A 27,861-nucleotide genomic window follows, 5' to 3' on the forward strand; every position below is an offset into this window, starting at 1 on the left:
CGTGTTTCATTCTTTGTATTATTTGTTTTTTTTTGCGTTAATGTAGACCTGTTTCTAAATATTATAATTGTTTAATAACTTTCTTACCTATTTAATTATTTATTGATTAGAACTAGCAATATTACTGCATAAAAATGCCTACAACTCGACGTAAGCAAATAAAAACAGTTTACAAAAACAGCGATAGCGAAGAAGAAACTGGTGATTTCAGTGATTCCGGGTCTGATGCAAAAATATCAGAAGAATCAAGCAGCGATGAAGATGAAGAAGATGGTGGAGGCTCATCGGGCGACGATTTTAAGTTCATTAAGAGAAAACCATGTACATCTCAAATTAAAAGACGACCTAAATTCTCCAAAACTTTAATTAATAAAATAAACAAGAGTTCGTCTGGTGAACAGCTAGAAGACAATGCTGACGGAAATGATCCAGTTCTATTTTCAGTAAAGGATCTAACTGATGCAGACAAATTATTGCCATCAATATTAAATTTGTCTGAGAGTGGTTAGCATCTAATTGAACATCTTTTTTATATTTATTTAGTTATTGGGAGTGGTCTCAATATTATTATTTATTAATAATACCGGGCTCGCCCGCCACCAAAGGGAAGATCTTCCGCCAGGCTAGGTGTTACGCCTGGAGAACCATGGCTTCAACAATTTTGAGTCAGTGGTTTTATTTATGCTCCAATCCATGAAATCTTTGTTATTGTGATTAAGATTCTTCGCTGCTATTGGCTGAGTGTGTCTTTCTTCGTGATGATTAACAGTTGTGTGATTATCTGTTGTGACATGTGGCATAGAGATGTCGCCACACTACTATCTAATTTAATAATATTTCAGATAGCAGTGATGATGAATGTCCAAAACCTAGACCTACAAAAAATGTTTCTATTCCAAGCACATCCCAATTTTATGAAGAGTATAATAGTGACAAAGAACAAAATGATTATAAAGATGTAAGTGTTATGATGACATTATCTAAAATTTACAACTAAAAGAAAATAACAATCAACTTCATATTGAGCTATCCAAACTCACTGAGTGCTCACCTTTCTTACAGTTCTGTGCAGTAAGTTCCTAATGAAATACCTAATCATTTTCAGGTATTTTCCAGCAATATACAAGACAACAGTGAAGAGATTGCTAAGAAAACATTCATCGAATTAGAACTTCACAAAACCAAGATTGAGCAAACCAAAGCATCTATTCAAAATTACAATATGCAACAAGAAAAAGTAAATGAATCTAACATAGAAGATTTACTTGCTCTAGGTGAAGAAGTGCTGAATGCGCCCTCTCAGCCATTCCAACAGAAAAAGGGCAAAAGGAGAAATTATAAAGATGACAGTGATTCCGATATGGAAGATTGGGAAGAGGTAAAAGGTGGGTTGAGTTTCTATATATCACACATACTAATATTACTAATTTGAAACTGCTGTACAATAATTTTAATCAGTAAATACACAAATGTTACCTCAGGCACAGGGCATGAGGTAAACATTTGTGTAATTGTTGTAAATCTTTATTTCAAGTAAATTACACTCATTATTTTGCTAGTAGTTGTTTGTGAAAATTATATATTATTATTTCAAATTTTATAGAATTACCTGAACCTAATATATTGCTGTCTAGTGATAAAATTGCTGTTGCCATTGTTATTATGGAAATTTTCAGAACGCAAAGAAATACCAGCTCAAGGATTGCAACTCATTGTTGACCTGCCAGACTTAGTATGTAGAAAAAGCAAAAAGATTGATGTGGAAATGATGATGAAACGTAAAATCAATAGAGTAAAGAAAGAATATCAGGTTTATATGCATAAAGTACATGTTCTTTGCTGGCTAGGCCATGGGAACTATGTAAGTCGTGTTTTGAATGATCAGGAAATATTGGCAGCTGCTTTAACTTTGGTACCTTCAAAAGAATGTTATCCAGGTGAAAGAGTGGACATGAAATACTTAGAACAAATAACAACATGGTATAAAGATAAGATTGTCCTTAAACAAGACAAAAACGAAGATAAATTTCGACCAAAGGCTCCACCATTGAAGGCACTATTGATTGAACAAATGAAAAAGAAAACAGCCACTGCCAAAAAGTATGTGGTATTTATTTTTATTGCAATGCTTAGAGCTCTGGGCCTACAATGTCGTGTTATGTTTAATTTTGTGACATTACCTATCAAACCGCCTGTATCAGAATTGTGCTCATTATCAACAAAACCAAATAATGCTAAATCTAATTCCAAAGAACAGAATAAAAAATCTGTAAGACCTCATAGCAATGTTACTGAAAATTATAAAAAGAAAAGCACTAAAGATCAAAATCTTAAAATAAACCAGTTAGATGGTAATTGTAATAATGAATTATGCACTGATAGTCAATATGGCAACATAGATCAGCTAGATGGTAATAGTGACATTATGTCTACAAAAGTATGCAGGACTAGAGCTACTAAAACTCGAAATATAAGTGATAATGAGACAGCTGGGAAAGAAGATGTGTCACCACCAAAAAGGGCTCGAAAAAGTCCAAGTCCTAAATTAGACAAAAGCAAAAAACCCAATAAAAAAATTGATAAGAAAGGTATTGTTGCTGCTACTAGTATGAAGCAGCAAAATAAAAAAGATGTTCTTGAAAGTTGTTCTAAAGAATTCCAAAAGAGTAACCATGAAGGAAAGAGTAACAAAGGGGTTCCTTTAGAACTTTCGCCAAGAAAAACCAGAAATTCTAAAATTAACAAACCTACTACAAACAACCTTCCTAAGAGAGAAAATGAAGAATTATTAAATAAAGAATCCTTTACAAAAAAATCATCTCATATCAGAAAACAAGAATCAACGCCTAAAATTATCATCACAAGTGAAAATGAAAATAAAATTTCTAGTAAATTCTTTAGTACTGACACATCTACAAAAGCAGATGGCACTCTAAGGTTATCAAGGAAACGATCCCAAACAACAAATTTAACGACATTTCAGAAAAATAATAGTCCATGTGATAAACAAGCAGGTAATAGTAAATCAAGGACACATAGTGCTCCAGAAAAAGCAGGAGAAAAAAGCAAGTATTTCAGTGACAGTGAAGAAAAAAATGTAGCGAAAAAGAAACCTAGGCTAAGCGTTAAATCGGCGCATGTTAAAGATAACACAGAAGATAAAAAACGTGTAAGTCATAAAGATTTAGTTAAAAGCCGACCTAAACCAAAGGGTGATGTTACAGCAGATTTAGTAAGCATAATTAAGAACCGAGTAAAAGAAGCAAAGGAAGATGCTAAGAAAGGTATTGTAAAAGGTATGTTCAATAATCATATAATTTACTACCTTTCTTTTGATCTAATTTTCATAAGTAATTTGTATGTTTTTTAGGTAAAGTAAAACATGAATCTGATGAAGACAGTGATTTCTTGCCTGAGGAAGCTCAAAAGAAACCTAATCCCGACAGTGATGATGACTTTAAGCCAACAAAAATAAGTCCAAAAGCAGCAATTAACCGCAAACCAAGCACAAGTAAGAAAGACCGTCGTGTGCTATCGTCTGATGAGGACACTCCTAAAAATAAAATGGATGTCTGGTGTGAGGTGTATGTTGAAGAGTTGGAGCAATGGATTGCAGTTGATGTTATATCTGGAAAAATACATTGTCCTGAATTCATTTATGTAAGTAATTACGGATTCCCAATAAAATGTATGTCCCAATAAAAGATACATCTTCTTTTAGGCGATGGGCTAGGAACCTGTCACTATTTGAATCTCAATTCTATCATTAAGCCAAACAGCTGAGTGTGGTCTATCAGTCTTTTCAAGACTGTTGGCTCTGTCTCCCCTGCAAGGGATATAGACGTGATTATATGTATGTATGAGATATTTGCATGAAATACATTGTTAAAGGGTCGAGCGACTCACCCAGTGTGTTACGCGGTCGGCTGGGACAACAATAACTATTTGAAGGACTTAACACGAAGATACGTTCCTCACTGGAACACGGTGACGCGCAAGCTGCGAGCCGAACTCCTTTGGTGGAGCAAGGCGATACAACCGTGGCTTGGACCCAAAACTGCTAGAGACAGGGAAGAAGATCTCCATTTGGATAGGATGCAGCTGGAAGCTCCATTGCCGAAGAGTATTGCTGAGTACATATCCTTATTTATTGCCCAAAATTTTGAGCCATAGTGTAAAGAGATTAAAATTACGAAATCGTAACGGTCTTTGAATAATAAATGCAAATGCAAATATTAAAGTTAACTTGTGTTACATATCCCTTAACACACATTTGAGACCACCCAACCGTTTTCACTGTTCGACATACAGATAGTTTTACCAAAGTCTACTAAAGAAATTCCCATTTTTTTATAAGATTTTATTTAATTTGACTTGTACGAGTATGTGTGTATGTTACCAACTACAGTGAAAAGTAACCTCTGTTTATGACCTATCCATGATTTCATGTGGCTAAGATAACGAAGCAATGTTATAATTTAAATCTCAAAAACATTCTCTGCATTAATTTCTAGATACAAAAACCATCCCCTTTACGCACTGAAGCGCCACCTGCTGAAGTTCGAAGCCATCTACCCGCCGGACGCGGCCGCGCTGGGCTTCGTGCGCGGCGAGCCGGTGTTCGCGCGCGACTGCGTGCACACGTGCCGCTCCCGCGACACCTGGCTGAAGGAAGCTAAGGTCGTGAGGCTGGCCGAGCAGCCGTATAAAGTGGTCAAGGCTAGGCCTAAGTGGGATAAGGTAAAAATACATTTGCTTGATGGGTAACTTTGAGCCAATGGTGCACTCTATTCATTGCACTCATGTCTTTTGTAGACCTAAGTGGGATCACGTGTACAATCACGTGTTAATCCCTTATCATATAAGTGCAATAAGGAAAAATACTTCCCTGTTTATTACTGTTGCCGTGTTTTAAAACTGGTGCCGTCCGTTCATTGCAGAGCTTATACACGTATCGCTAGGAGGACAGCTGACTCAATTCCATAAAAGTTGCTAATTCTGGTTGCTAATCGGTTTGTTTCTCTAATCGTTGGAATGAAAAATTATGACTTCCGTTATGGATCTCTTACTCTTCCTCTGTCTATCATACCATGGCATACATTTTCTTATAATAAACATTTATTTTTGTTTTTCTAGCTCTCAAACAAGCTCATCACAGACAAACCCCTGGAAGTGTTCGGACCATGGCAAGTACAGGACTATGAGCCTCCTGTAGCAGAAAATGGCATGGTTCCCCGCAATGCTTACGGCAATGTTGAGCTGTTCAAAGATTGCATGCTTCCCAAAGGAACAGTACACTTAAAGTGTAAGCATTTACTGATTGTGAATAACTTATTGTCTATACAAGTAAATAATTTTCCTTTTCAGTTTAACGAAATAATTTCTAAACATTTTTATTTTATTTTTAAACAATATTCTAGAAACAAAACCATTTTTGATCAGTGGTATTTATAAGTTCTTACATTCAGATGTCGTCCTCCTCTTGGCGTTGGTCTCGGTCACTCCACTATTTGGGGGAGGAACCCGCGGCCCGATCCTAGAGTGGCTAAGTCAGGTTTTAACTTGACTGTGACTCCCGTGTGCCCTTCGCATCCTTGCAGAGAAACCTAGCCCATTTGTCTTAATGTGCAATTTTCCTCATCTTATGACCATCGGTTGATAATAAAACGAAATTGGGACATTCAGCGAAATAGTAAAAGAGTGTTAAGTTAGTCTACATTACACCAATGAATATGGTCTTATTATTCCAGTGCCAGGCTTGAACAAAGTGTGCAAAAAGCTGAATATTGACTGTGCGCCGGCCATGACAGGGTTTGATTTCAACGGCGGCTGGTCCCACCCAGTGTACGACGGATTTGTGGTCTGCCAGGAGTTTGAGGAGATTGTTACTGAAGCGTGGATTAAGGTATACAAATATTTTTCTCATAAAATCGATTTTTGTCTTGTTTTGTACCTGCAGATCGATTTGGTTGTCTTTGGTTCGGATATGAAGCTAAAAACACTTCAGTCACTTTTCCTGACCTCAAAAATCCGTCTTTTAATTTGTTATTGTCACAAACTTAATCCTATAAAAAAAAGAATTTCTACGAGTTTGTAACATAATAAAAGTCACTTGTTTAGCCCCGCGCATAGACAATCGACAATAGAATTCAGCTAAATTGAAAGGCCTGGATGTTGAAATGATTTTTATCAATCATATATAGTGCCACTTCTATATCCCTTGCGGGGTAGACAGAGCCAACAGGCTTAAAAAGATTGAAAAGCTTAATGATGGAATTGAAATTCAAATCATGACTGGTTGCTAGCCTATCGCTTACAAGAAGAATCCCAAGTTTATAAGCCTTTCCTTAATCGCCTTTTCCGACATCCATGGGAAGCTATGGAGTGGTTTTATTATAAAGTATCGGACACTACACGGCACTGATTAAATAAGCAGTTAGTGCTTAAGATTAAAGCCTTTCCTTAATCGCCTTTTCCGATATCCATGGGAAGCTATGGAGTGGTTTTATTATAAAATATCGGGAACTACACGGCATTTATTAAATAAGCAGTTAGTACTTAAGATTATCAGCTGTTAAAATATTTGTTTCAGGATCAAGAGGAACAAGAACGCCGCGAAGTGGAAAAGATGGAAGCAAGAGTTTATGGCAATTGGAAACGATTGATACGCGGACTTTTTATTAAAGAAAGACTCAAGTGCAAGTATGGTTTTGAAGAGCCTTCAACTTCCCAAGACAGTAAAAAAAAAGCTAAAGCTCCAAGGTTGGTTGTAAAGAAAAGATAAATTTAACTTCTGACAGTTTTGAATAGATCCCTAAGGCTTAAATCATTATTTTACAATCACTGAATATAGAAAAACAAATGCGCAGGTATACTGGGTTCACAGTTTACAATTCTTAGATCAGACTAAATGGTATACTTAATTCGGAAATTGTTTTTCTAATCACCAAATAAGTCGTTACCTTCAAAATCTACCTAAATATAAAATTATTTATATCATGTGCATAGCGGTATTTGTTTTTCTATATTCAGTGATTGTATGAATGAATAGAAAATAAATAAATTAGGAGCATAGTCCGGCAATTGCCGTAACTTGTTAATTATCTACCTCAAATTCAGTGTAGGGTTTTCATAATATTAATTTAGTGTTAGAATGCTTTTTAATAGAATGCAGCACAGCTACGTATATACTGTGATATCTATACTATATAAATTACTCTTAATTAACATCACAGCCGCTGTAATCATCATCGTTTATCGTCATCCAGTGTTATTGGGATAATAATTTCAAAATAATGTTAAATATGTTTTGTTCGAAAAATAGTCTTGGTGATATTAACGTGTGGTTACATACGTACATAACATTGATCTTATTTATAAGTAATATTATTACAATTTGATAAATTTTTGACCATTCATCTAGGTCACTGTCAATAAAACAAATTTATTGGAAAACACATCACAAAAACCGCCTAAACTGAGTTATAAAATTACGAAGTTAAATTAATCTGTTAATTTTTTATTATGTCATTTCTGATTGTGTCGTGTTTTATTGCATTTATCATACTTATTGTTATTTGATATTGATAGCATGTTAGAACATTGTTTTAATAAATGAAAATTCAAATATAATGTATATCTTTATTCAATAAAAAATGTTTATAAATTATACAATAATCATACAATATTTATCATTTGCAATAAGCTGTCTTAATGTTTACATCTTGTATACTGTGTACGTTACATAGCAAAAGCTCCAAAGCATTACTTAGTTATATAGCACAGCTTATTGTGCCGGAAGCAGTAAATAAGATACGATAAAACTATATACATTGGTGTAGAAAAATATGTATAGACACTTCAGATCTGTTTGTAAGATCTGGTCGGTCGAAACGATTGCTTATTTGCAATCTTTTCCGCGTTTACAGGATTTTTTATTCACAATGCCATATTTTTTTTTATTTTCCTTTAATTAATCGATTTTTTTTAAATTTTTTTAGATTCTTGTTTCTTATTCTCTACATAAGTCTATGCATCTTACTTACTACAACATTTTATGAAGAATGTATAAACTAAGGGCCCAGACACATTGATCACGAATTTGTACATTATAATGAAAGGAATGTAACCTTTAATTTATATCTTCATAACAAAATAATTGTACTTATATAAAACTATTATTATCTATTTAACATTCATTAGTCTCTTTGGCTTGTATCAACCATTATTAAATCCAGTTTAATAAATGGTATGATTAACAGATCAACTGATGAGTAGCAATATACGCTAGATTAGATTCCTTTCACGCTACCTTACATTATTTTTTTTTCCTATGAAGACCAGCTTCATAACCACTTTATGCCATTGTTAATGTGCCTGCGCCCATTCCGAAACCAACACCTTTGGGACCGAAGTTTTTGCCGTAGCATCCTCGGCAGTAGATTTCACCATTGGGTCCGTCATTCAAGTTGGTGGAATCCTAGAGGACGTGAAAATGCATATTAGTAAGTATAGGTTGAACAATCGCAGTCAAATTAAATAATGGGTGATCTACGAGTACGACTTTTTATCCAAATTATTTTAAACGAGAAATGAAGGGTAGGCAGAGACGTATGCAAAGATCTTTCTTTTGCAAAGATCCCTACATCTTTCACTTCATCCAGATTCATAACCAGAACTCTTCATGCAAGCTCATCATGCATTCTGATCGACAAAGTAAGTAGTACGTGCGAAAATACAACTACTTTTTTCCTCGGAACGAACTTTTTATATGGTCGTCGATTTATGAACGTTGTAATGACGTTATAATATTTTTTTTCCCCTCCTTCTTACCGTGCGGTAAATCATCCAATTTTAATATTTTTGACAAATTGCAAAGAGAAATGTTCAAAAAGTCAAACTTCTCCTAAAAGACACTCTATAAAGTATGAAATAAGCTCAATAATCTCTGCTGAAATTATTTCGTACAAACTATCAAAAATTGGCAAAGTATTAAATAAACAACTTAAACGTAAAATATTTTTACGTATTTTTGTAGTTACATAATACTTAAAAGTATAAATTATTGGTTTTATTGTTTATAGGCCTACCTAACCAGTCAAAAAGTGACTATAAATTCTTGCGATTATCATGGGATTGCAAGCAAAGCCGAACGCAACGGCTAATAATGTTTAAATATTTAAAATGTACCAATAAAACTTTCATTTGATACTCCACACGACGCCCTGCCCTGAAGAATTGTAATTTTTTTTTTAGTTCTCGTAAGTCCCCTAGAGGGCGCTGTTATCAATTTAGCGTGAATTCATGTGGCCTTTAACTAGCGGACGATCAAGAGGCTTCTAACGACACCTTTTTTTTATCTTACTATAGTACCCATAAAAGTTTTAAGGGAACTGATGAATATCTATACCCACATACATACAATCATAACGCTCCTTTTTGCTTCGCTGTAGTTGGGAAAAAATAAGGCATTATTATCAATAAATCTCAATGATGTAAATGCTACTTGACATTGAATGCCACTGTCAAGATTTTTAAATTTTATGTCATTACTGTCATCAGTTAAGCACGGATGGATGGAGTGCTACCGCAAATGAAATAAAATTAATCCAAGTGTGTTGTGAAAAATAATTAATTTGCCTCAAAAGGAACATTGCCATCATGTTAGCTAATATTTTATATACTTCAATTTACGTTCTTTTGTTTATATTTTCCATTCCAAATAGCAAATCAGAGTTTTCAACAGAAGATTGCGCTTCACTTGGATTTATCAAAGCTAACTTGTTGTGCTCATCCTGTGATCAATTGAAAGATTTTAGCCTAGATGACCTAGTGGTTCACTGCAAGGAATGTTGTCACAATGACGAATCTGCCCCAAAACAAAAGAAATATGCTCGTGCCATACTAGAAGTATGTACTTGCAAGTTCCCAGCATATCCTCAAATTCAAGCATTTGTCAAAAGTGATCGCCCTGCAAAGTTTCCTAATTTACAAATCAAGTACGTTCGTGGTTTAGACCCTATTATTAAGTTGCTCGACAAAGATGGCATTGTAAAAGACACTGTGGCTATTGAAAAGTGGAATACTGACTCTGTTGAAGAATTTCTAAATACTCATTTAGAAAAGGAAGAAGATGACGAACGCAGTTATTTAAAAACGAACCAAATTTAATATCTGAATAAGTAATAAATATTTTTACTAAACTTTATTTTCTTCTTAATCTGAATAATAGTAAGTGATACTTTTATAAGTACAGTGCCTCAACGAAAAGTAGATAAATCTCCATCTAAGTTTGAATACATGTTGTAGTTGTTTTTTTAATGTAACTGTAATGAGCTCAAAAAGGAAAAGGGTGATTAGACATTTTTATATTGTTTATGTGATGACATGAAATTTTACAATTACACTAGGAATTTTATCATTACTTACAAGAGATCTATGGCAGTCTGAACATGAGAAGCACCTTCGGTGCCATGTGCCATTCTTGGAGTGCATCTGTTCAGCAGCATAGACTGGGAATCCGCATCGCGGGCAGCCATGACCTTTGGCCGCCTTCTGGCCAGTGAATGGAAGTTGCTCTGTGCTGTTGATATTAAAACAAGGGTTTTTCAAACTATTTTTTCCACTTAATAAAGTATAAATATTTTGTTAAATTGTAAATAAACGCAATGTATTCACATGCGTGTGATGTGTTTGGCGCGCGATTGTTTGCATATTGGTGAACCCATGTTCTGTTCGATTCTGGGCAAGTGATAGTTGTTTAGTTGGTCACCCAGATACTTTAAGTAAAAATACAAGAAAAATTAATATTACTAACTATGTGATGGTTGGCTCAGCATCAGTCGATACTAAAGTGGGTGCATGACCAAAACCAAATCCTTTAGGTCCAAACAGCTTTGCGTAGCAAGCGCGACAATGGATCTCCTTGTCAGGTCCGTCGCACGCCAGCATCGAATCCAAAGGCCGGTGACATTCGGCGCAGTTGAAGCACTTCTTATGCCACATCTAGAATAAAAAAAAATGTTAAACAAATTAGTTTTTGTGCACATCAACGACAGTTTAGAAACAAATTATTACATAGTGACTTCAGTTCTATTTGAATTACAGAGTCATTTGATATTAACTGGGGGTTTTGTAGCCGTAGGATTACAAGTAGGTAGCTAATTTATTCACAGAAAGAGACTGAAACCTTTGTACCTAGTAATTAAAGTTAAACCTAGTAATTTTACGTAAATTAAAGACAATTTTTCCTCCATAAAATTTTTTCTTGAAATGTTATGAATTCTTACAGTTCCTTTAGCCAGTTGTTGTTCCGCCGCAAACACCATTCCGCCACACCGCGGACATCCTTGACCCTTGGGCGCCTTGATGGACGTCGTATCAGGGTTGTAGAAGGGACGGTTAGCGGAGATCTCTTCCTCACTGTAAGGGATCGTTCATAAATAGGTGCCCTTACACGAAATTAACAATGTAGCAGTTTGAATTAAATGTGTGCCATATGGACAAAATTTCATAATTTAACTGATTGTGTTTTTTCTTAACTTATTCTTAATCTAATCTAATCTACTAAATATTTAATGCGCTGTGTTGTGCCAAGTTATATATGTATTTTTATAGTAACTAAAACAAATTCTTCGTCAGTGACGTCCCTGCTTCACTGACGAAGTGTTTGAATGTTCCTTTCTTTGAAAAAACTTACGTCAAGCCATCCGTCTGCAGGAAGCCAGAGCCGCACGCGAATCCATATCCGTGAGGGCCCCATTTCTTGCCGTAGCAGGTTTTACAGTAGACTTCGCTGTCAGGGCCGTCGCATGCAATAATAGAATCCAAAGTTTTCGTGCAGTCGCGGCATTTGAAACATTTGCGATGCCATTCACGGCCCTTAGCCAGAACTTGTTCAGCAGCGAACACAACGCCACCACAGCGAGGGCAGCCCTTGCCTGGTGGAGCCTTTATAGACGCAGTGTCAATCAACGTGGTCTTGGGTGCTTGGTCACTGGAAATATAGTCCTTTGTTAGTCAAAATAACCCGAGTATCGATATGTAGCTCTTATAAATTATCATATGCAAACAAACATGGCACAGAGATCCCATAAAAATTAAATATGGTGATTAGTACCTAGTTATAGTGAAAAAAATGTGAATAGTAATTAAGGAAATGAATTCGAGGAAACTTTGTTAAATCTGAACTATTGCATAAGTTATTTAAGAACATCGTTCGTGACCCAATAGTGAGGAAGATATACGAGGGGATTTGCCACAGATTACATGTTAAACTCAAACGCGCATGGCCAGTCTCGCCGATATTAAAATTAGTTCGTTTGAGAGCGCAGAGACTGTTCTATTTTGGATCTGGCAACATGCCATCTCTTGTTTGTATTATAAGCTGTTTTTATGAAAGTGACTGCGCGATGGAAATAACCTGAACCTGTCTTGTAACCTGAGATATTTACCTTTATTAATACGTAACATATAAAATCACAACATTATTCATCTCTAAAATGTGAAAGGAAAAAGAGTGTTAAAAATGTTAGTCTAAAAAGTTATGTTTAAAATTGTGATATAAAAATGTAAAATAGTTGAGACAATAAAAACCAAATATTTGCTGAAGCTTCTATAAGCAAATTAAATTGTTAGATGTTTCGGTTAGTTGTGTAGATTAGTAGTCCTATAGACTACATCCTTCAGGGTTCACCGTGACGAACTATTTATATACCTTTGCCATTCCATGTCCTTTATATCACACATAAGACCCAGGGATGACATCCCCCCGTGTCCAATCCCTCTAGGACCAAATCTTTGAGCGTAGCATCCTACAGCAAAAGCAAAGAAGCGTAATTAATAAAAAACATCTGAAGAGTACACAGCATAAGTATTTACAAATGTAAATAAGTACAACAAACAAGCTGTGCCCTCGCCAGATGAGTAACACTATGCCTTAGGTTTTCTTACCCATTGGCGTAAGGGTCACTCTGCAACACTCCAGCTCCCTTTCCGTAACCGTATCCCTTGGGACCAAACTTCTTCCCATAACATACTATAGAAAAAAACAAACATTTAAAATTACAAACTTGGGTAAACATGCCGGATTTTACATAGACAAAATTGAATTATTAGGTATTTCAAAAATTTTGTTTTAACTGTATTTATTCCACATGTATGAATGGAAGTTAAAAACTTAAATTAGTTAAGAATGGTTCGAGTGGCACAAACCTTTGCAGTAAATGTCTTTGTCTGGGCCTTCGCAACAGTTGGTGGAATCCAGACGTTTGTGGCAGTCTCCGCACTTGAAACACTCCCTGTGCCACGCCTGGACATACAGTGAAAAGTGAGGTACACAACACATGCAAGGAACATGACTCATATAAGGTGCAAACAGTTAATACAATGGACTATGATTGTTATGGCACAAACAGTTCAGGTTGGACTTCTTGCTGGGAAATCGACATAATGTCCTATACCTCGACAGTAAACTTCTCTATCTGGTCCGTCACAATGCATCATTGAATCAAGAGTCCTGTTGCAATTTAAGCATTTGAAGCATCTCCTGTGATAGCCCTACGGCATAAAATTTTCAATGATATTATAACTTCGCACATTCCATGTTTATATTGATCTTTAAATAAATAAAAAAGTAAGTTATTAACTATTAAGATTCTTATTTGGACAAAATAATTTAAAGATAATTAAAAGCAGATGAATGAACATTTTGTGCTATATATCGACTAGTACGATTACTCACCTTTCCACGAGCCAACATTTGCTCTGCAGCATAAACGTAGCCACCACAGCGTGGGCAGCCCTCGCCGGGCGGGGCCTTTGCAATGACGCGTGGTTCAAGGCATGCCCCGTTGGTTCTTACGCCCCTGTATATTAAACAAAGGTCATTGACTATTCAACAGATACCTATTGCAATCGAGCAACGTTGATAGAAGAGTAGTTAGAAGGCAGTGAGGCGCCGGAGCACTCCGGCTGCCACTACATACTAGCACCGGCCACACGATCGGCGAAGCAGTTGCCGGCGGCGCACCTCCGCCGTAATGGGAGAAGGTAAGGGCTCCCGGCCGCCCGCTCCGCACCGGCCTTGCTATAGCACTACGTATCAACATTGAGGGCGCTTTCCTTATCCCATCACATAAATCGACTATCGGTTAAAGCTAAGTAAGAAGCGTTAGCAGAGTTAGAGTGTGTAAGTAGCGAGGAAAATTATTAGACAGAAGGTAAAATTTGGCGCATGCCTTCTAGGTGCGTCTGGAGCGATGCCACAAGCCGTGCCGAGGCTTTTATATTGGTTTCTCACCGTTGCTCCGATGTGTTCGGGTCACCCCGTTGGAAGGGAGGGAAAAAATACTACAGGTGGGAACGCGATCGAGTCAGCGGGTGCCCTTATAGGCGCCAATTTGGGCCCGCGCCGCCTTCGACCGCGCTCCGACTCAATCAACTAACTCAGGATTGGTAGTCGACTCTTTTATTTATTTTTTAAGTTCTTAATCATTAAAAGTTTGATAAACAAAATAAATTAAGCGATAGCGGATAAATAATTAACCCTAACTAAAGTAATTAAAGTACAGTGGCGTGCGTTCACGAAGTGCCGCTGGTTGACCGAGATGTGTGTCGGCGACCCGCTAGCTCTCCTGGTGGCTGCTCGCGCTCATTACCTGTTGCGACATAAACGGACTGATCATGCACGTGTCAGGCAGCGCGTAATGTACAGCTGAGCGCGCGCTTTCTACCATATTATAAGTTTATATACACGCGGTTAATTTGTTACGCACGGGCCCGGAGGCCGGCCGCTAATGCGACCTTAGATAAGGAAAGACCCTCGATGGCGCGGGCGGCGGGAGAGTAGAGAGGGTGGGCACTTACGCGTCAGGCTTCAGGTGTTCACCGGCATCCATGGACAAGCAGCCAGCTCCACCACCGAAACCGTAACCTTTGGGTCCAAACTTGCGCGCGTGGCATACTTTGCAGTACAGTTCACCTTCGTGTTCTGAGCAGTTGGTGGAGTCCAGCAACTTCTGGCACAGTCCTGAATAAATAATTTATAAGTGTTTTTGAAAAAAAATATAATAAGATACGCCATAACATATTCGTAGGTAAACTTTATAGCATTTCAATCTACGTAAGATTCAATATTCTCTGTTTCTTATTAGATTCTGGCACAATTGAATAGGAGAGTGGTCCTATTCAGTCTCAAAGAAGAAGCCAATGGGAGACGGGTTGAAAGCAATACCAAATCATTAGCAATTGAGCTCCAAATAAGGTAGGTAGGTACTACGATAGCTGCGACCATTTGATAGCAGATGAAGTGTATTAAATCTTTTACAATCATGCATTTTCTTATCACGTCATTTACTCATACTAGCAAAAGATCTCTAACCAACATATGGTTGAGTAAAAAACCAAACGATAGTATTAGGAATTTCGTGGTTATTATGTTTTATTATTTATTGTTTTACATTTTTTTTCTAATATTTTTTTCTAAAAAATTCTTAACTAAATGGATATTTATTATAATATTAATGTTTCCTAAAACACTTAAGTATTTTGTTAAATCGTTTATTTACTAAGCATTTATTTTTATACTTTTTTTAGAAAAGGTAGGTAATATAATATCATTAATGCATTGTTTCACCTGTAGCTTACTACTTAAAAGATTAAAATACTGGCTCAAATATATCCGTTATATTACAGAACTATTAACTTCCCACTGTAATAAAATTTTAGGAAGTTACTTTAATACTGAATTTTCTGTAAATGAAAAATCTAATTAGAAATGTCTTCTAAAGACTGTTTTATTCGGTCGTTTTAAGGTATGATTTAGGTTGACTTATTTCCGGAACGAGACCACATGGAGAGTTAGCTTTACACTAGGGGTTTGCTAAATACACACACGCATACGATTGCATCTCCTTTCCGCTGGAGTATTATACTGAGCCTATAATAATCATCCTACTTGCCATGGTCATTGCATACCTACCTGCTTCTGTTTCATTAATAATTAATCCTTTTGCATATTAAAAACCTAATTTAAGAAAAAAAAATTAATCAATTATTACTTACCACACTTGAAGCACATCTTGTGCCACTTGAGTCCACCGGCGACTCTCTCTTCGGCGGCGTACACCGACTTGCCGCATTTTGGACACTTGGGGTTGTCTGCTGGTTTGAAAGGCATTGTGCTCGGTTAACTTATCCTGAAACAAAGGATTGAATACCAGTTCAAGTAGCTGCCACGTAATCTACTAATACGCACGACTAACGCACTTAGTTTAGGCGACTTGGATGACACAATGCTTAACACCTGCAAAAACTTTATTGCACTAAATGAATAAGATCACTGTGTTCAAAGAGATCACAATATCCACACTAATGCAATCCGCGTCGGGTTAGGTAAAACGATGAATGCGATGTCAGAATTTGTTCTAGTTATTGCAGCGGCCGCTGGCTGATATCCAAGTCGCCTGCACCGTCTCATTCGTATCCAAACTGACACTTTATTGCTCAACAAGCACATGTACCGAACGATGTGTTAGCGACGCGAGCTTCCTCTGAATGCTGAACCGATGGAAACCTAAGGAATGTAACACATGGAAGTTAGGGCGGCGCGTGGGCAGCTGCGCTGCGCGCCTAATTTGGGGCGTTCAGGTAAAGTTACGCTGGAGTGCGTTGCATCGCTAATAATAGTTCGCATTAGGAGGAAGCCGCAAGGTTCACACTCGTTTTTTCCGTTCAAGTTATGTCAGGAAGGACGCACTTTCACTGGATCACGGACCTGTTCGTCGAGTCGCTACGAGAGTCGAGCTCCCGGACGCGTATACAGTTCGGGCGAAGATGCCGAGACTGCGGTGCGCGGAGGTCGAATGATGCGCGAGGGCAGCGTGTCACCGTAGTCTATTCATGAGTTGCACACGGCCCCAGTGGAGGGGCGCCCTGGTCGCCGCCCTCGCCACAACACCCGCCCTCACGCAACCCCCATCTGATCCATCGTCAACCTGATTAACCCTCTACATATCCTGAATGTCGTCTGTCTTCATATTTCTCTAGTGTCTCTGTGAGATAGTTTACACTATGCTTGCCAAGTTCAACAATTTGTCTTCTTCGTCAAAGTTAAAATGTGAGTAGCTATATTGACCACTCTGATTGATAGTAGGATTAACCTGCTTCTGCTACCGTAATGATGTTGTAGGACACAGAAGTAATGTGTTACCTTAGTTCATTTAATGTATAATTTTAAACGTTCAGAAGTTCATATGGTACGTACAATATATGTATAACAACAAGATGCCTTTCAGATTAACTGGTGGTAGGTGAGCCGTGTGGTTTCCGGTAGCAATTTAAAAAATAATAGGACCACTCCATCCCTTTCTCATGGATGTCGTTATAAGCTACTAAGGGATAGGCTTATAAACTTGAGATTCTATATTTTGGCGATGGACTAGCATCCTGTGACTATTTTGACCTCAACTGTATCATAACGCCAAACAGCTGAACGTGGCCTGTCAGTAATTTAAATACTGTTGGCTGTGTCTTATTCGCAAGGGATATAGACGTGATTAGGTATATGTATGTATGGTAGGTTGTTCCAAAGATTGGTGGACACACACAGCCCAGCGCTTTGGGCGGTGTGTTGATATTTACTTCTTTTTAATATATATTTAGAGAAGAATGCCACATTTCCTTATTTATTTTCTTTGGCATCCAATAAAGAAACATTCAATTTTAGATGTTTTAATCTATCTGTCATGTTCTCAAACATTAGTTCATGCGCGATTAAAATAAGACAAGGAAGATACTTGAATCAAAATTTTGGCAGAAACTTGTGTCCATATTTATTACAATTCGGCAATGACCGACGCCCGTTCTTGTGTATAATTGGAGTTGGAACACCTAGTTTTAGTAATAGAATAGAATATCCTTAATTGCACATAAAAATAATAACATTTCTTGATATTGCAACTTTGCTCAATTAAAACCACAGAAGATTTATACACACAAATATATAGTTAGTATTAAACACAGAAAGCCATGAAAGCCATAATTAGCTCTCCGCTTGCTCATCGCTTAAATCCCAAACTAATAAGTTTTAGAAGTAAAATGTAACTACATATTCTGTGCAGTGCATCGGGTAAAATACATACATATATCACGACTTTGTTTTTACAGGGTAGACAAAGTCAGCAGCCTCGGACAGACTGAAATACCATGATCAGCTAAATGGCTTATTGATGGAGTTGAGATTCAGTTACTGACAGGTTTACGGTGAAACATTAAAAGTTCATAATGGAAAGTAATTAATCCCATTCTTCAGTCACTTGTGATGTTGATTTTTTTCTTGCTAACATACCCGTTGTACTTGGTGTTATATGGGAACAATGACTCAATCATGACGTGTAATAATTCGTACAGAAATAGCATACAAAACATAGTCTTTATTACGTTTACAATTAGTCCAGTACCGTGTCACATCATAGTTCTCATTGCCAACTTGTGCACACCTGTCTATCTATTAATATTTTTTTAAAAATAACATCTTAGTTGTTAAATTAAATATCCTCGTGTTTTATCGGACGGAAACTAATAATGTAACCGAGTTTGGTAAATATTTTATGAATATTGACATCATATAAATCACGACTTTGTTTTTACGGAGTAGACAAAGTCAGCAGTCTCGTAAATACTGAAAGGCCGTGTTCAGCTGAACGAATTATTGATGGAGTTGAGATTCAGTTACTAATAGGTTTAAGGTGACACATTAAAAGTTCATAATGGAAAGTAATTTATAATCCCATTCTTCAGTCACTTATGATGTTTGTTTATTTTTACGGCAAGCGGAAAGATGTGACCTCTGCCTACCCCTCCGGGAAAGAGGCGTGTTTTATGTGTGTGTGTATAATTATTAAAGATGATGTAAGGATTCAGGGTTAGAGAGAGATTTCTAATTTATTGCCCAAAATAAGAATTTCAGGTTTATATAAACATAGGGTAATAAAATTCATTTGATGATACAAACTGCGCGGGAAGAGACAAAGCTCGCAGACACTTAAGTAGGTAGGTACTTCGCTACCAAGTCGGCATGGTAAAAGTTGTTTACTTCGTTCAGTTTTTATTGGAATAACATATAATTAAAGGTCCGAAAAAATCTTCGAAGTATTTATTTATTCAAAAAAGCTGTGTCGGTCTTACAGGTTTTTTAATATTTTCAACAATGCAAATATATTGTTTTACACATATAAAGTTATGTTTTGGCTATGCATGCACCTGTACAAACAGGTCAAATTAATGAGATACGAAAGTGTTTACAAACAAAATTCACTCGTACGGGGTCATATCAAGCTGTGTATGATCAAATCCTTGCAAGTTGCAATATATGGTGTGGATCATTCTGACGACCATATGGCGTTTGTCATAATATCAGTCATAGTGTAATATAAGTCAAGGTATTGTAATTAATATGTTATTCATAAAAAATATTAATCGGTTAATGAGCTAACCTAGAAAATTAGGGATATTCGGGCAACAATAAGTGCGACTGTGGTGCTGTATATACGAGTATGTCCAAGCTTTGTCTCCATAACTTGTCTTGATTGTCCAATTATCTCGCAATGGTGTATTTGATAAAGGTAAGCAAGCGTACGATTAGTTAAGTCAATTATAGAGAAAAAAGGATTAGGTAGATTAAAAAAATTGCCATTTATGACTCGCAAAGAAAACGCCAAATAATTTAAAGAAACAATAAAGGGGTAAATTAATAATAGAAAAGACATCAACGCGTCAATAATACATATACACTTAATTAAGTCTCTAGTTACCTTAATATTATTCTTATTCATAATAATATCCAAATTTTATAAACTTATTGTAATCATAATTTATTTCTGATTAAAAAATTGCACTTTCGATGTTGAAAACGACTTACTCGGTCTGAAATTTGTGAGTTTAAATATGAAATTTGAAGTGAGATCAATTGTAGGTAATCGCGATTTTCTCCAGTTTTCAAGGATTTATTTTTGTTTTTCATCTTCTAGACATTACTATCATGACTGTGAGCACACTCGTATTTTTATTCTACTTTGTATTATGTATCACATACAACATAAAATATGTATATGGCCATGAAATACTGTTGAAAAAAATTCGCGCGTCAAAATTCACAGCCAGTGTTGGCACGATATCAAACTTGTCCATATCTCTCTGATCGGCTCCTTTGAGTCCCAGTGGTTGCCGACCGGGAGTAAACAGCTGCCAGGGCCTAATTACATGCCACATACCTAAACAACAGGTCGAAAATTCTTTTGATTTTAGGTAAATTCTCGACGAAGAAAACAACGGTAATTACTAAAAAACAACTGCACAGAAATTATGACGTCCCACGTCATAATTGAACCCGAATTTCTGTGTTTGAATTCTGAATTTCTTAATTAATATAATAGATTTCTCTAAAATACAAACAGTAAATAAATTCTACATATTGAGCTTTTTTCGGTTCTATAAAAGGTAAAAGCTGTATCATTGTAGTTTCATGAAGGAAAAAAGTGCTTCATAATGTTAAATCACGTCTTTATCTCGGGAAGACAAAGAAAGCTAATGGCGATGTTCAGCTGTTTAGCTAAATAATGGAATTGAAATCACGGTTTCAATCAAAAAGCACGGTTTCATTGTACGATTTGTTACGAATTCAGGATTAAATAACATTTAGGTGTTTACTTCAGTTTGCAGGTGTGGTAGATCTCTTCATGGAGCGTGGGCCGCTTCGAAAATAACATGGGAACCGACGGAGCGGTTACTCAGCAATCTCGGACCAGAGCATTACTCATGCGGCTGCCGTGGGCAGACACCTACGCCATATCAAAATTTCATACCCTACTTTTAGAATACGACTATGTAACACTAGCTGAACAATCAGTCCGCGAGTGGCTCTAGTAGACGATTCTGCTGGAGTTTCTGGTGATTCAGCTATATCTGGAGAGGGTTTCTATTTTTTGTTTTCGGCAGTATACTTTCTCAATGTACTCAATGTTTCGGTCAAAAACAACTTTTTTCTTATATATAAATAGAAATAAGAACTTTAAAGTACCTAGAGATTTTATTTTGTTTTTCAATTAACTTCCTATTCGTGTCTATACTTAATTTATCTCTAGTTATTTCAGGTCTTTCTCTTTTATTGTTAGTAAAATAACTAGACAAGCTGTCGGTACAATGGAAGAATACTGTCATGACATTAAAGTAGCGGTAAGTATTTAGTACCCCTGTAAGGTAAGGCTAACTGCTATATTAAATTATATTAATAATATCCTTAATATCATAGTTATTAATTATATTTCATTCATCAAAATAACAATCATGAACGACTTATGTTAGGCCAAAATAATAAATGTATAGGGCGAATCAACACTGCATCTTTTAATCTGCCTGATTCAATTGTTACCGAATTTGTATATCCAGTCAAAAAATCTATTAATGCAGCCGACGAATCTAGTGCAAACAAGCAGCTAATATTTATTTCCGGATAAGTTGGACGTTTTAACGCTAAGGTTTTATATCTTTTTTATTAAGGACGTCTGTCTATCTGACAACGTATTCTCGGCGGTAAAATTACAAGCACCTTGATATTTACTTTACTTATGAATAATAGGACCAGAATAATCTCTCTTATATGGTATTAGTAAGCTATTACATGTTTAAATTACATTTGTAAAATAATGTTTCATTGTGTTAACTATTAACTCTCTTTCTTTCATGTCTGATTTGTAGCTAGACATATGTTTATTTTTATTTATTACAATTTTTTTGATTACACGTATATAGTACCTACTAGTTGACACCCGCAACTACGTTTGCGTGTAATTGGAAAAACGAAGGTTAAGGTTATAAAATTTACTCGAATTTCGGTACATATTACAGACTTACTGGTCCCTTTATCTTAATGACACATGATCCAGAACTTCAATTTTTTTTTCGCCAAAGATAATGCTCATCAGGTTGAGAAACTTTTGTCCAGACATCTTATCAATAATTTCGAGTGATTTAGCTGGTGTATAATGGCTCTGCATCAGGTGTTCGATTTTTAATGCTAACAGAAAATGCTCATCAGGTTAAACAACTTTTATTAAGACGTGATTTTGATATTTCCTATAGTTTAGCTGAGTTGTTATGCTTTGATATCAGCTGTACCAGATTCCAAAATAAATTATACCCTATACGTTGGCCAGGCATAAGAGCTATCAAAAAAAAAAGTTTCGTTTAAACCCGTTCCGGAGATTAGCGTGTGCAAACAAACATTCAAACAGACAAGTTTTTTTTCGAATTCATGTTCAGTTACTATTTTTATATCGCTATGAATATTTTTTTTGAAAATATAATCAATGTACAGACAAAAAAAAAATAACTGTTTTATTATATGTATTGATGATTGTGGTGATGTGTAGATGTTCTATTAGTTTAGATAAGACTCACGGTAGGATACATTTATTTATTTAGGTATATATGACGATAAATCAATCGATTATAGATACATCTTGTGTTCATGTCAATACTCGTAATGTTGACAAGATAATAATCAGAAGTCATTGCCAATACGTAATAGATTAATGTATACCTAAATGCGAAGGATTGTCCGTCTAACTTCCCTTTCATGGCTAAAATGCTGGACCTAGACCTAGACCCTTTGATAATATTTTGTATGAATATTATTAATATAAGGTCAGTAATTTTTTCTGCCTCATCTGCGCAACCACGACCACTCTGACAAAAGTGTTCGACTAAGAAGAAGATTTTTTTCTGGGCTTACTTTTAATCGAAATTCCTACGGAAACTTGAACAGCAATTTGGGTAAACGTGGGCAGCACTTTGGGAAAAAGCTAAATCATACTAAGCCTTAGTTTTTCTTTTAATTTATCACTTCCTAATTGACATTTTCTTCGTAAATATATAATCGTAGGTATATCAAGTGAGTCCTGAGAAAATAGAATGACGAAGTTTTTTACGCACCTTGATCAAATCAGGGATGTCGTCCTGATGAAAGGTTAGGGTTAATGTATCCGAAACGGTGGCAAGTAGAAAGATTAACTTAGTAACGGAGGAAAGAGGCATGATTTATATTTATTACAAATATACTTGTAAGAAGGTATTATTATTTCTTATTATATTTTTGGAATTGATGAACCTATTTGAAACAGCCGCGTGGTGAACCACTCTATATCATTCTCATGGATGTCGTAAAAGGCGTTAAAAGGATAGAATACTCAGGATTCTTCTCGTAGGCGATTGGCTAGCAACCTCTCACTATTAGAATCTCATTTCATCGTAAAGCCATACCGCCAACTGAACGTGGCATTTCAGTATTTTTAAGGCTGGGTGTAGACATGACTGTATGTATGAATGTGAATATCTTTATTTAATCATCTTTAATTTAGCGATATATATATATAAATATATATAGGTATATATAGTTAATTTGACGGGAACAGTAGAGGGATAAAGGCCTGTAGGCCGTAGTCCACAGCGATTGTCGGATCAGATCTCTGATAGGTTGGAAACACCGATACACCAAGCGACGGACCGCAGCCAGTGGAAACTGTTGGTTGACAGAGCCGGGAGTCACGATACTCAGTCATGAGTAACCGATTGAGAAGAAGATATACTTTATATTAAATTTCGAAATATATTAATGAATTTAAGAGCAGATGTAAAGCATCAAAACCTCCAAACAACAGCTATACTTACTGCCTACTAATCCACATTACAATAATATTTACAACAAACAGTTCTTAAAATAATACTGATGAATTTAAATATAATCAAGTTATAGTAGTAAAGCCAGTACAAAATGTCATCTTTAATGTATGTTATTGATTTTGTTTTAATTATTTACATAACACAGGTCCCGAGTCCGATTCCTGGGCATAATGAAAACGAACTTGTTTTTATGGGCCTTGGTCGGATGACTATCTATCTATTAATTTCTTATAAAACATAGTACCTATATCGTTGAGTTAGCATCCCATAACTCAAGTCTATAACTGTGTAACTCTTACCCACATCCACGTGAGTCACAAAACTTGAAACATTTTCTGAAATAATCATGTTTGTCTCAGAAGGACGTTGCTATGCGCGCCTGGTGAAATTTTCGAGAAATGAAACCACATATTTTTAGCTTACGAGAATAGAACGTTCAACGTGATTTCCTGTTACCAATCTTTGATATTTAGCACCATTGTTAATGGACAGATACCGGGAATCGTGAGGCGTTCACAAATAACTTATTAAAATAATTGTAAGTATCAATCAATTTTCTTTATGAAAGATACATACATACATATTATACTCATAATAAAAAAAAGAAACTGATCTGATACCATAATGTATCCAATTTGACACCCTCTGTATATTTGTTATTAAAAACGATTTCGAAATATGTGCCCCGATAGTGTTTTTATATTTAAGTTTAGTAAGAACATGGCTATATTAAAATTTAAACTTAGTATAGTCGCGCTATTTCTGTTCACAGAATGTATGCGTTGCTGGGTATTCACCTAGCAACTACTATTCCATGATTTCTCCAGAATGCGTAATTGCGTAATATACCGATAGTTCAAAATATTTTAGTTAAAGATTTATTGCGCAGTTTTGTTTGAAAGTAAGTCTTTAATATTTAGAGACTACAAGTAACGCCTTTTACAAAATTTTACGAGTAGGTAGGTAATATATAGTAGTAGTAGTAGTAGATATCTCATATTGAAATTTCTCAAATTAATCTTTTTTATGTGATAAATAACATAAAAAAGATTAATTTGAGAAATTCCAACAATATATTCATGATACAGATAAGCTTATGTTCTCAATAACATAAGTTCGAAACAATACGTTATTATATTAAACTATTAAAAAATAAAATTATGGAAAATTTCTTGGCCACACTTCGAAGGGGTTCGTTGACAGGCGATGAATGACGCATGAGGATGCCTGTCAGATGCGTCATCTTCCTAAACCAAGCTCTACATCTTTACCTATCTCGATTGATGACCAGAACTGATGCCAACTCACAATCAGCAGGAAAACATGTTCTACAAAGTTATATACACAGTCATTGCATTGTTGTTTGTCAACACAGCAGTGAATAATTAAGTCTGTAAATAGAAATGGCTATGAATAGACTGGCAAATGTCGACAAAATGACGTCCAGAGAACTTGATGTTTGGTAAGTAAGTATATGCACATAATTCTAAGTTACATGTCCAGAGTGGCGAGAATGCAATTGGTGCTAAAGCCAGGTGGAAAAAGAAGCTGAAACTAAACTGAGTTTGCAATAATTCATACTAGTTATTATCATGATAATTTCTCTTCATAAAGAGAAAGATTTGTATTTTGTTTATAACTAATAAACACAAAAACTATTAAACCGAATTTACTTTTTTATTGAAATTAACATTTTTATTTTTTTTCGGGAATTCCTAGTGAAGCAATGCCCAGTGCAGAAGCTAATACAGAGATAAATAGGCAAAAATTTTCCACAGTTTAGGAGGTCCACCCAATACTTGTTCAATAATTAGTAAAACAAAGTTAAGGCGACCCGCCTAAGGCTTATTAAAAAGAAATAAAGCACGGTTTTTCTTAAAGGCTCATACACACTGGTTGTTAAAAATTTATTACACAGTTACAGCGGTCGCCCACTGCATTTTCAGCATCTAAATCTAAGCACAGCTTAGGCTGTTGGACCACCTCAATTTGTCCAAAAGGCTGATGAACATTGAATAAATATAGTTTGAGCTATCCTCCTCACTTCTTCCACTTTTTTCCTCTATTCGATAGCAGAGGCATATTATTCTCAGAGTTGTCTATTTGTTAACCTATTGTAGGAAAGTTAAACGCAAGAATTAATTAGGTCCTTAAAGTAGAATACACGCGGCCGGGCGGCCCGTGCTGGGAGCTCTACACTCTAAATATAGCTACGCTGTTACGACCTACCTACTTCTTAGGAATATTCATTTCCAGCAGTCGAAATATTCATGAAATGGAGCGAGATACACGTCTTTAAATAAAAAACATAATAAGGTAGGTAATTGTAATTGTGCCATGTGGTTCCCGGCACCAATAAAAAAAGAAAAGGACCACCAAACTTGGGACTCTTTTTTTACGCGATGGGTTAGCTACCTGTCACTATTTCAATCTCAATTCTATCATTAAGCCAAATAGCTGAACGTGGCCATTAAGTCTTTTCAAGACTGTTGGCTCTGTCTACACCACAAGGGATATGGACGTGATCATATGTATGTATGTAATTGTAATGAGGTTTAGTTTATTATAATTGATTTACTTTTGTTTCAATAATAAGACGTTACATTTCCAATAGAAATAAATATTTGTTTTTATTGGTTAACTTAAAATGTTGTTTTTTTGGATAAACCCATCTCTATTTTTAAGCAAATAAAGAAGAAAATAAAGTTGGTAGGTATATCGTCTTTATCTCTAACGGATAAGCAAATACAAAAGGCCACACATTAAGATGGATAGCTTATGGATAGGATAAATTTAAGAGATACTAACGGAGTGCTAGGGCATCGCCCTAATGAATCTGTTTATAAGCCTTTCCCTTGACTGAATAACTGCAAGGGAAGTCAAGCAGTTGGTTTTCAGTCAGCATAGCAGCGTTCAGTAAGCATGAAATTAAAAATATTAGAATTTGTCTAAAATGTTATACTTTTCTGATATAATTATCGTATAATTTGGTAGAAGTAGTATTTTAAATTAAATTTTCCAATGCTTATCAACCCATGACCTATATAATTACCTTATGTAAAAAAAATAGTACCAAGGAGACGGTCATTCTTATATATACCTATTTACTTTCTGCTTTGCTATAAGTGGTATAATACACAAGGAATAATATAAAATTAATATTTTAATATAAAAAAATAAAATAAAAAAAGGACTCACCTAAATACGGTCAGTCTTTTCGTTACATATGGCTCCATCTCTTAAAACTATAGCAAAACGGGTCGTCTTCGAGAGGCCCCATCTAGCGGGGCCTTTAAAAATTAAATCTAATTGTGAACGCACGCCATCTGCATGAGAGAAAGTGGTGCGGAAGGCTCCACTGCTTTCATCAGACTGAGGCTTCGCCGATCTCCGCTGTATAATATCAACAAGAGGTTATTTTGAGGTTTTACGCAGTAACGGCGGCCATACTATTTTGAGCTACAACGCCGTTTCAGAATCCGTTGCGGCGCGTTGGTTGGCCGTTATTCTCGTTAGCCGTTGCCCGTTACTCTGCCCTTTTTTGGCGTCGCCCGTTTTACTGCCCCGTCCTGCAGATGGCGGCAGCTTGTATTAAGTTTCTTGCGTCATTTGCCAAGTCGTAAATTATGCTTCTGTTTGTTCGTTATTATGTTTGAAATTTAGAGATAGTTTATGTTCAATTCAATCCATACATTTTTATTTAAATGATTTTTTTGTAAAACATGCATAGGTACATGTAGCCACGACTTCCCTTATATGGTAGACAGAGCCAACAGTCTTTTGAAAAGGTTATGATCACGTGCGGCTTGATGGAACCGAGATTCAAATAGTGATAGGTTTCTTAAAGTACTTAACTACGTGTTTTTTCATAATCTTTATGAACATGAAATTTTGAAAACGTGATTTTCACATATTGGAAACATTGTAATGAAATAGTAACTGACCGATGTCTGTTGAAAGATATATGCAAAAAATTGGTATGATACCTATATTGTGAAGCTATAATTAAGAGTCTGAACCCAATCGTATCATTCAATCGCCTCCATTCAATATAATAAATCTATATTTATAAGGTCAAAAGAAACCAATAATACGATTTTTTGAATTTCTATCTGTTTAAATGTT

The 27,861-nt window shown here is 35.8% G+C and overlaps 3 protein-coding genes across 8 annotated transcripts; 2 read left to right on the top strand and 1 right to left on the bottom strand.

Moving 5' to 3' along the window:
• On the top strand, positions 1–7,830 carry LOC106131375 (DNA repair protein complementing XP-C cells homolog). The gene is made up of 10 exons (XM_013330472.2): positions 1–504; positions 843–958; positions 1,106–1,385; positions 1,677–3,296; positions 3,371–3,660; positions 3,892–4,133; positions 4,515–4,740; positions 5,137–5,305; positions 5,751–5,905; positions 6,593–7,830. Exons 1-10 carry the CDS (start codon positions 135–137, stop codon positions 6,782–6,784), a joined length of 3,660 nt encoding a protein of 1,219 aa, XP_013185926.2. The 5' UTR covers positions 1–134; the 3' UTR covers positions 6,785–7,830.
• Positions 7,628–27,087, bottom strand: LOC106131258 (muscle LIM protein 1). Of its 6 annotated transcripts, none has more exons than XM_060944534.1 (11): positions 26,935–27,087; positions 16,063–16,196; positions 14,866–15,028; positions 13,742–13,865; positions 13,213–13,309; positions 12,952–13,036; positions 11,699–11,995; positions 11,289–11,421; positions 10,817–11,004; positions 10,429–10,582; positions 7,628–8,479 (listed from the first exon to the last, which is right to left on the bottom strand). In XM_060944534.1, exons 2-11 carry the CDS (start codon positions 16,175–16,177, stop codon positions 8,357–8,359), a joined length of 1,479 nt encoding a protein of 492 aa, XP_060800517.1. In that variant the 5' UTR covers positions 16,178–16,196; positions 26,935–27,087; the 3' UTR covers positions 7,628–8,356. The 6 variants fall into 6 exon arrangements, with proteins under 6 accessions (XP_060800517.1, XP_013185735.1, XP_013185736.1 ...); XM_013330281.2 differs by lacking the exon at positions 26,935–27,087 and adding an exon at positions 16,775–16,910; XM_013330282.2 differs by lacking the exon at positions 26,935–27,087 and adding an exon at positions 16,757–16,872.
• Positions 9,570–10,203, top strand: LOC106131259 (selenoprotein F). The gene has a single exon (XM_013330286.2). It carries the CDS (start codon positions 9,661–9,663, stop codon positions 10,168–10,170), a length of 510 nt encoding a protein of 169 aa, XP_013185740.2. The 5' UTR covers positions 9,570–9,660; the 3' UTR covers positions 10,171–10,203.
• Positions 27,088–27,861: the final 774 nt, after the last annotated feature.

The sequence above is a fragment of the Amyelois transitella genome, chromosome 6 (genome assembly GCF_032362555.1).
Source record: "Amyelois transitella isolate CPQ chromosome 6, ilAmyTran1.1, whole genome shotgun sequence".
Taxonomy (NCBI): domain Eukaryota; kingdom Metazoa; phylum Arthropoda; class Insecta; order Lepidoptera; family Pyralidae; genus Amyelois; species Amyelois transitella.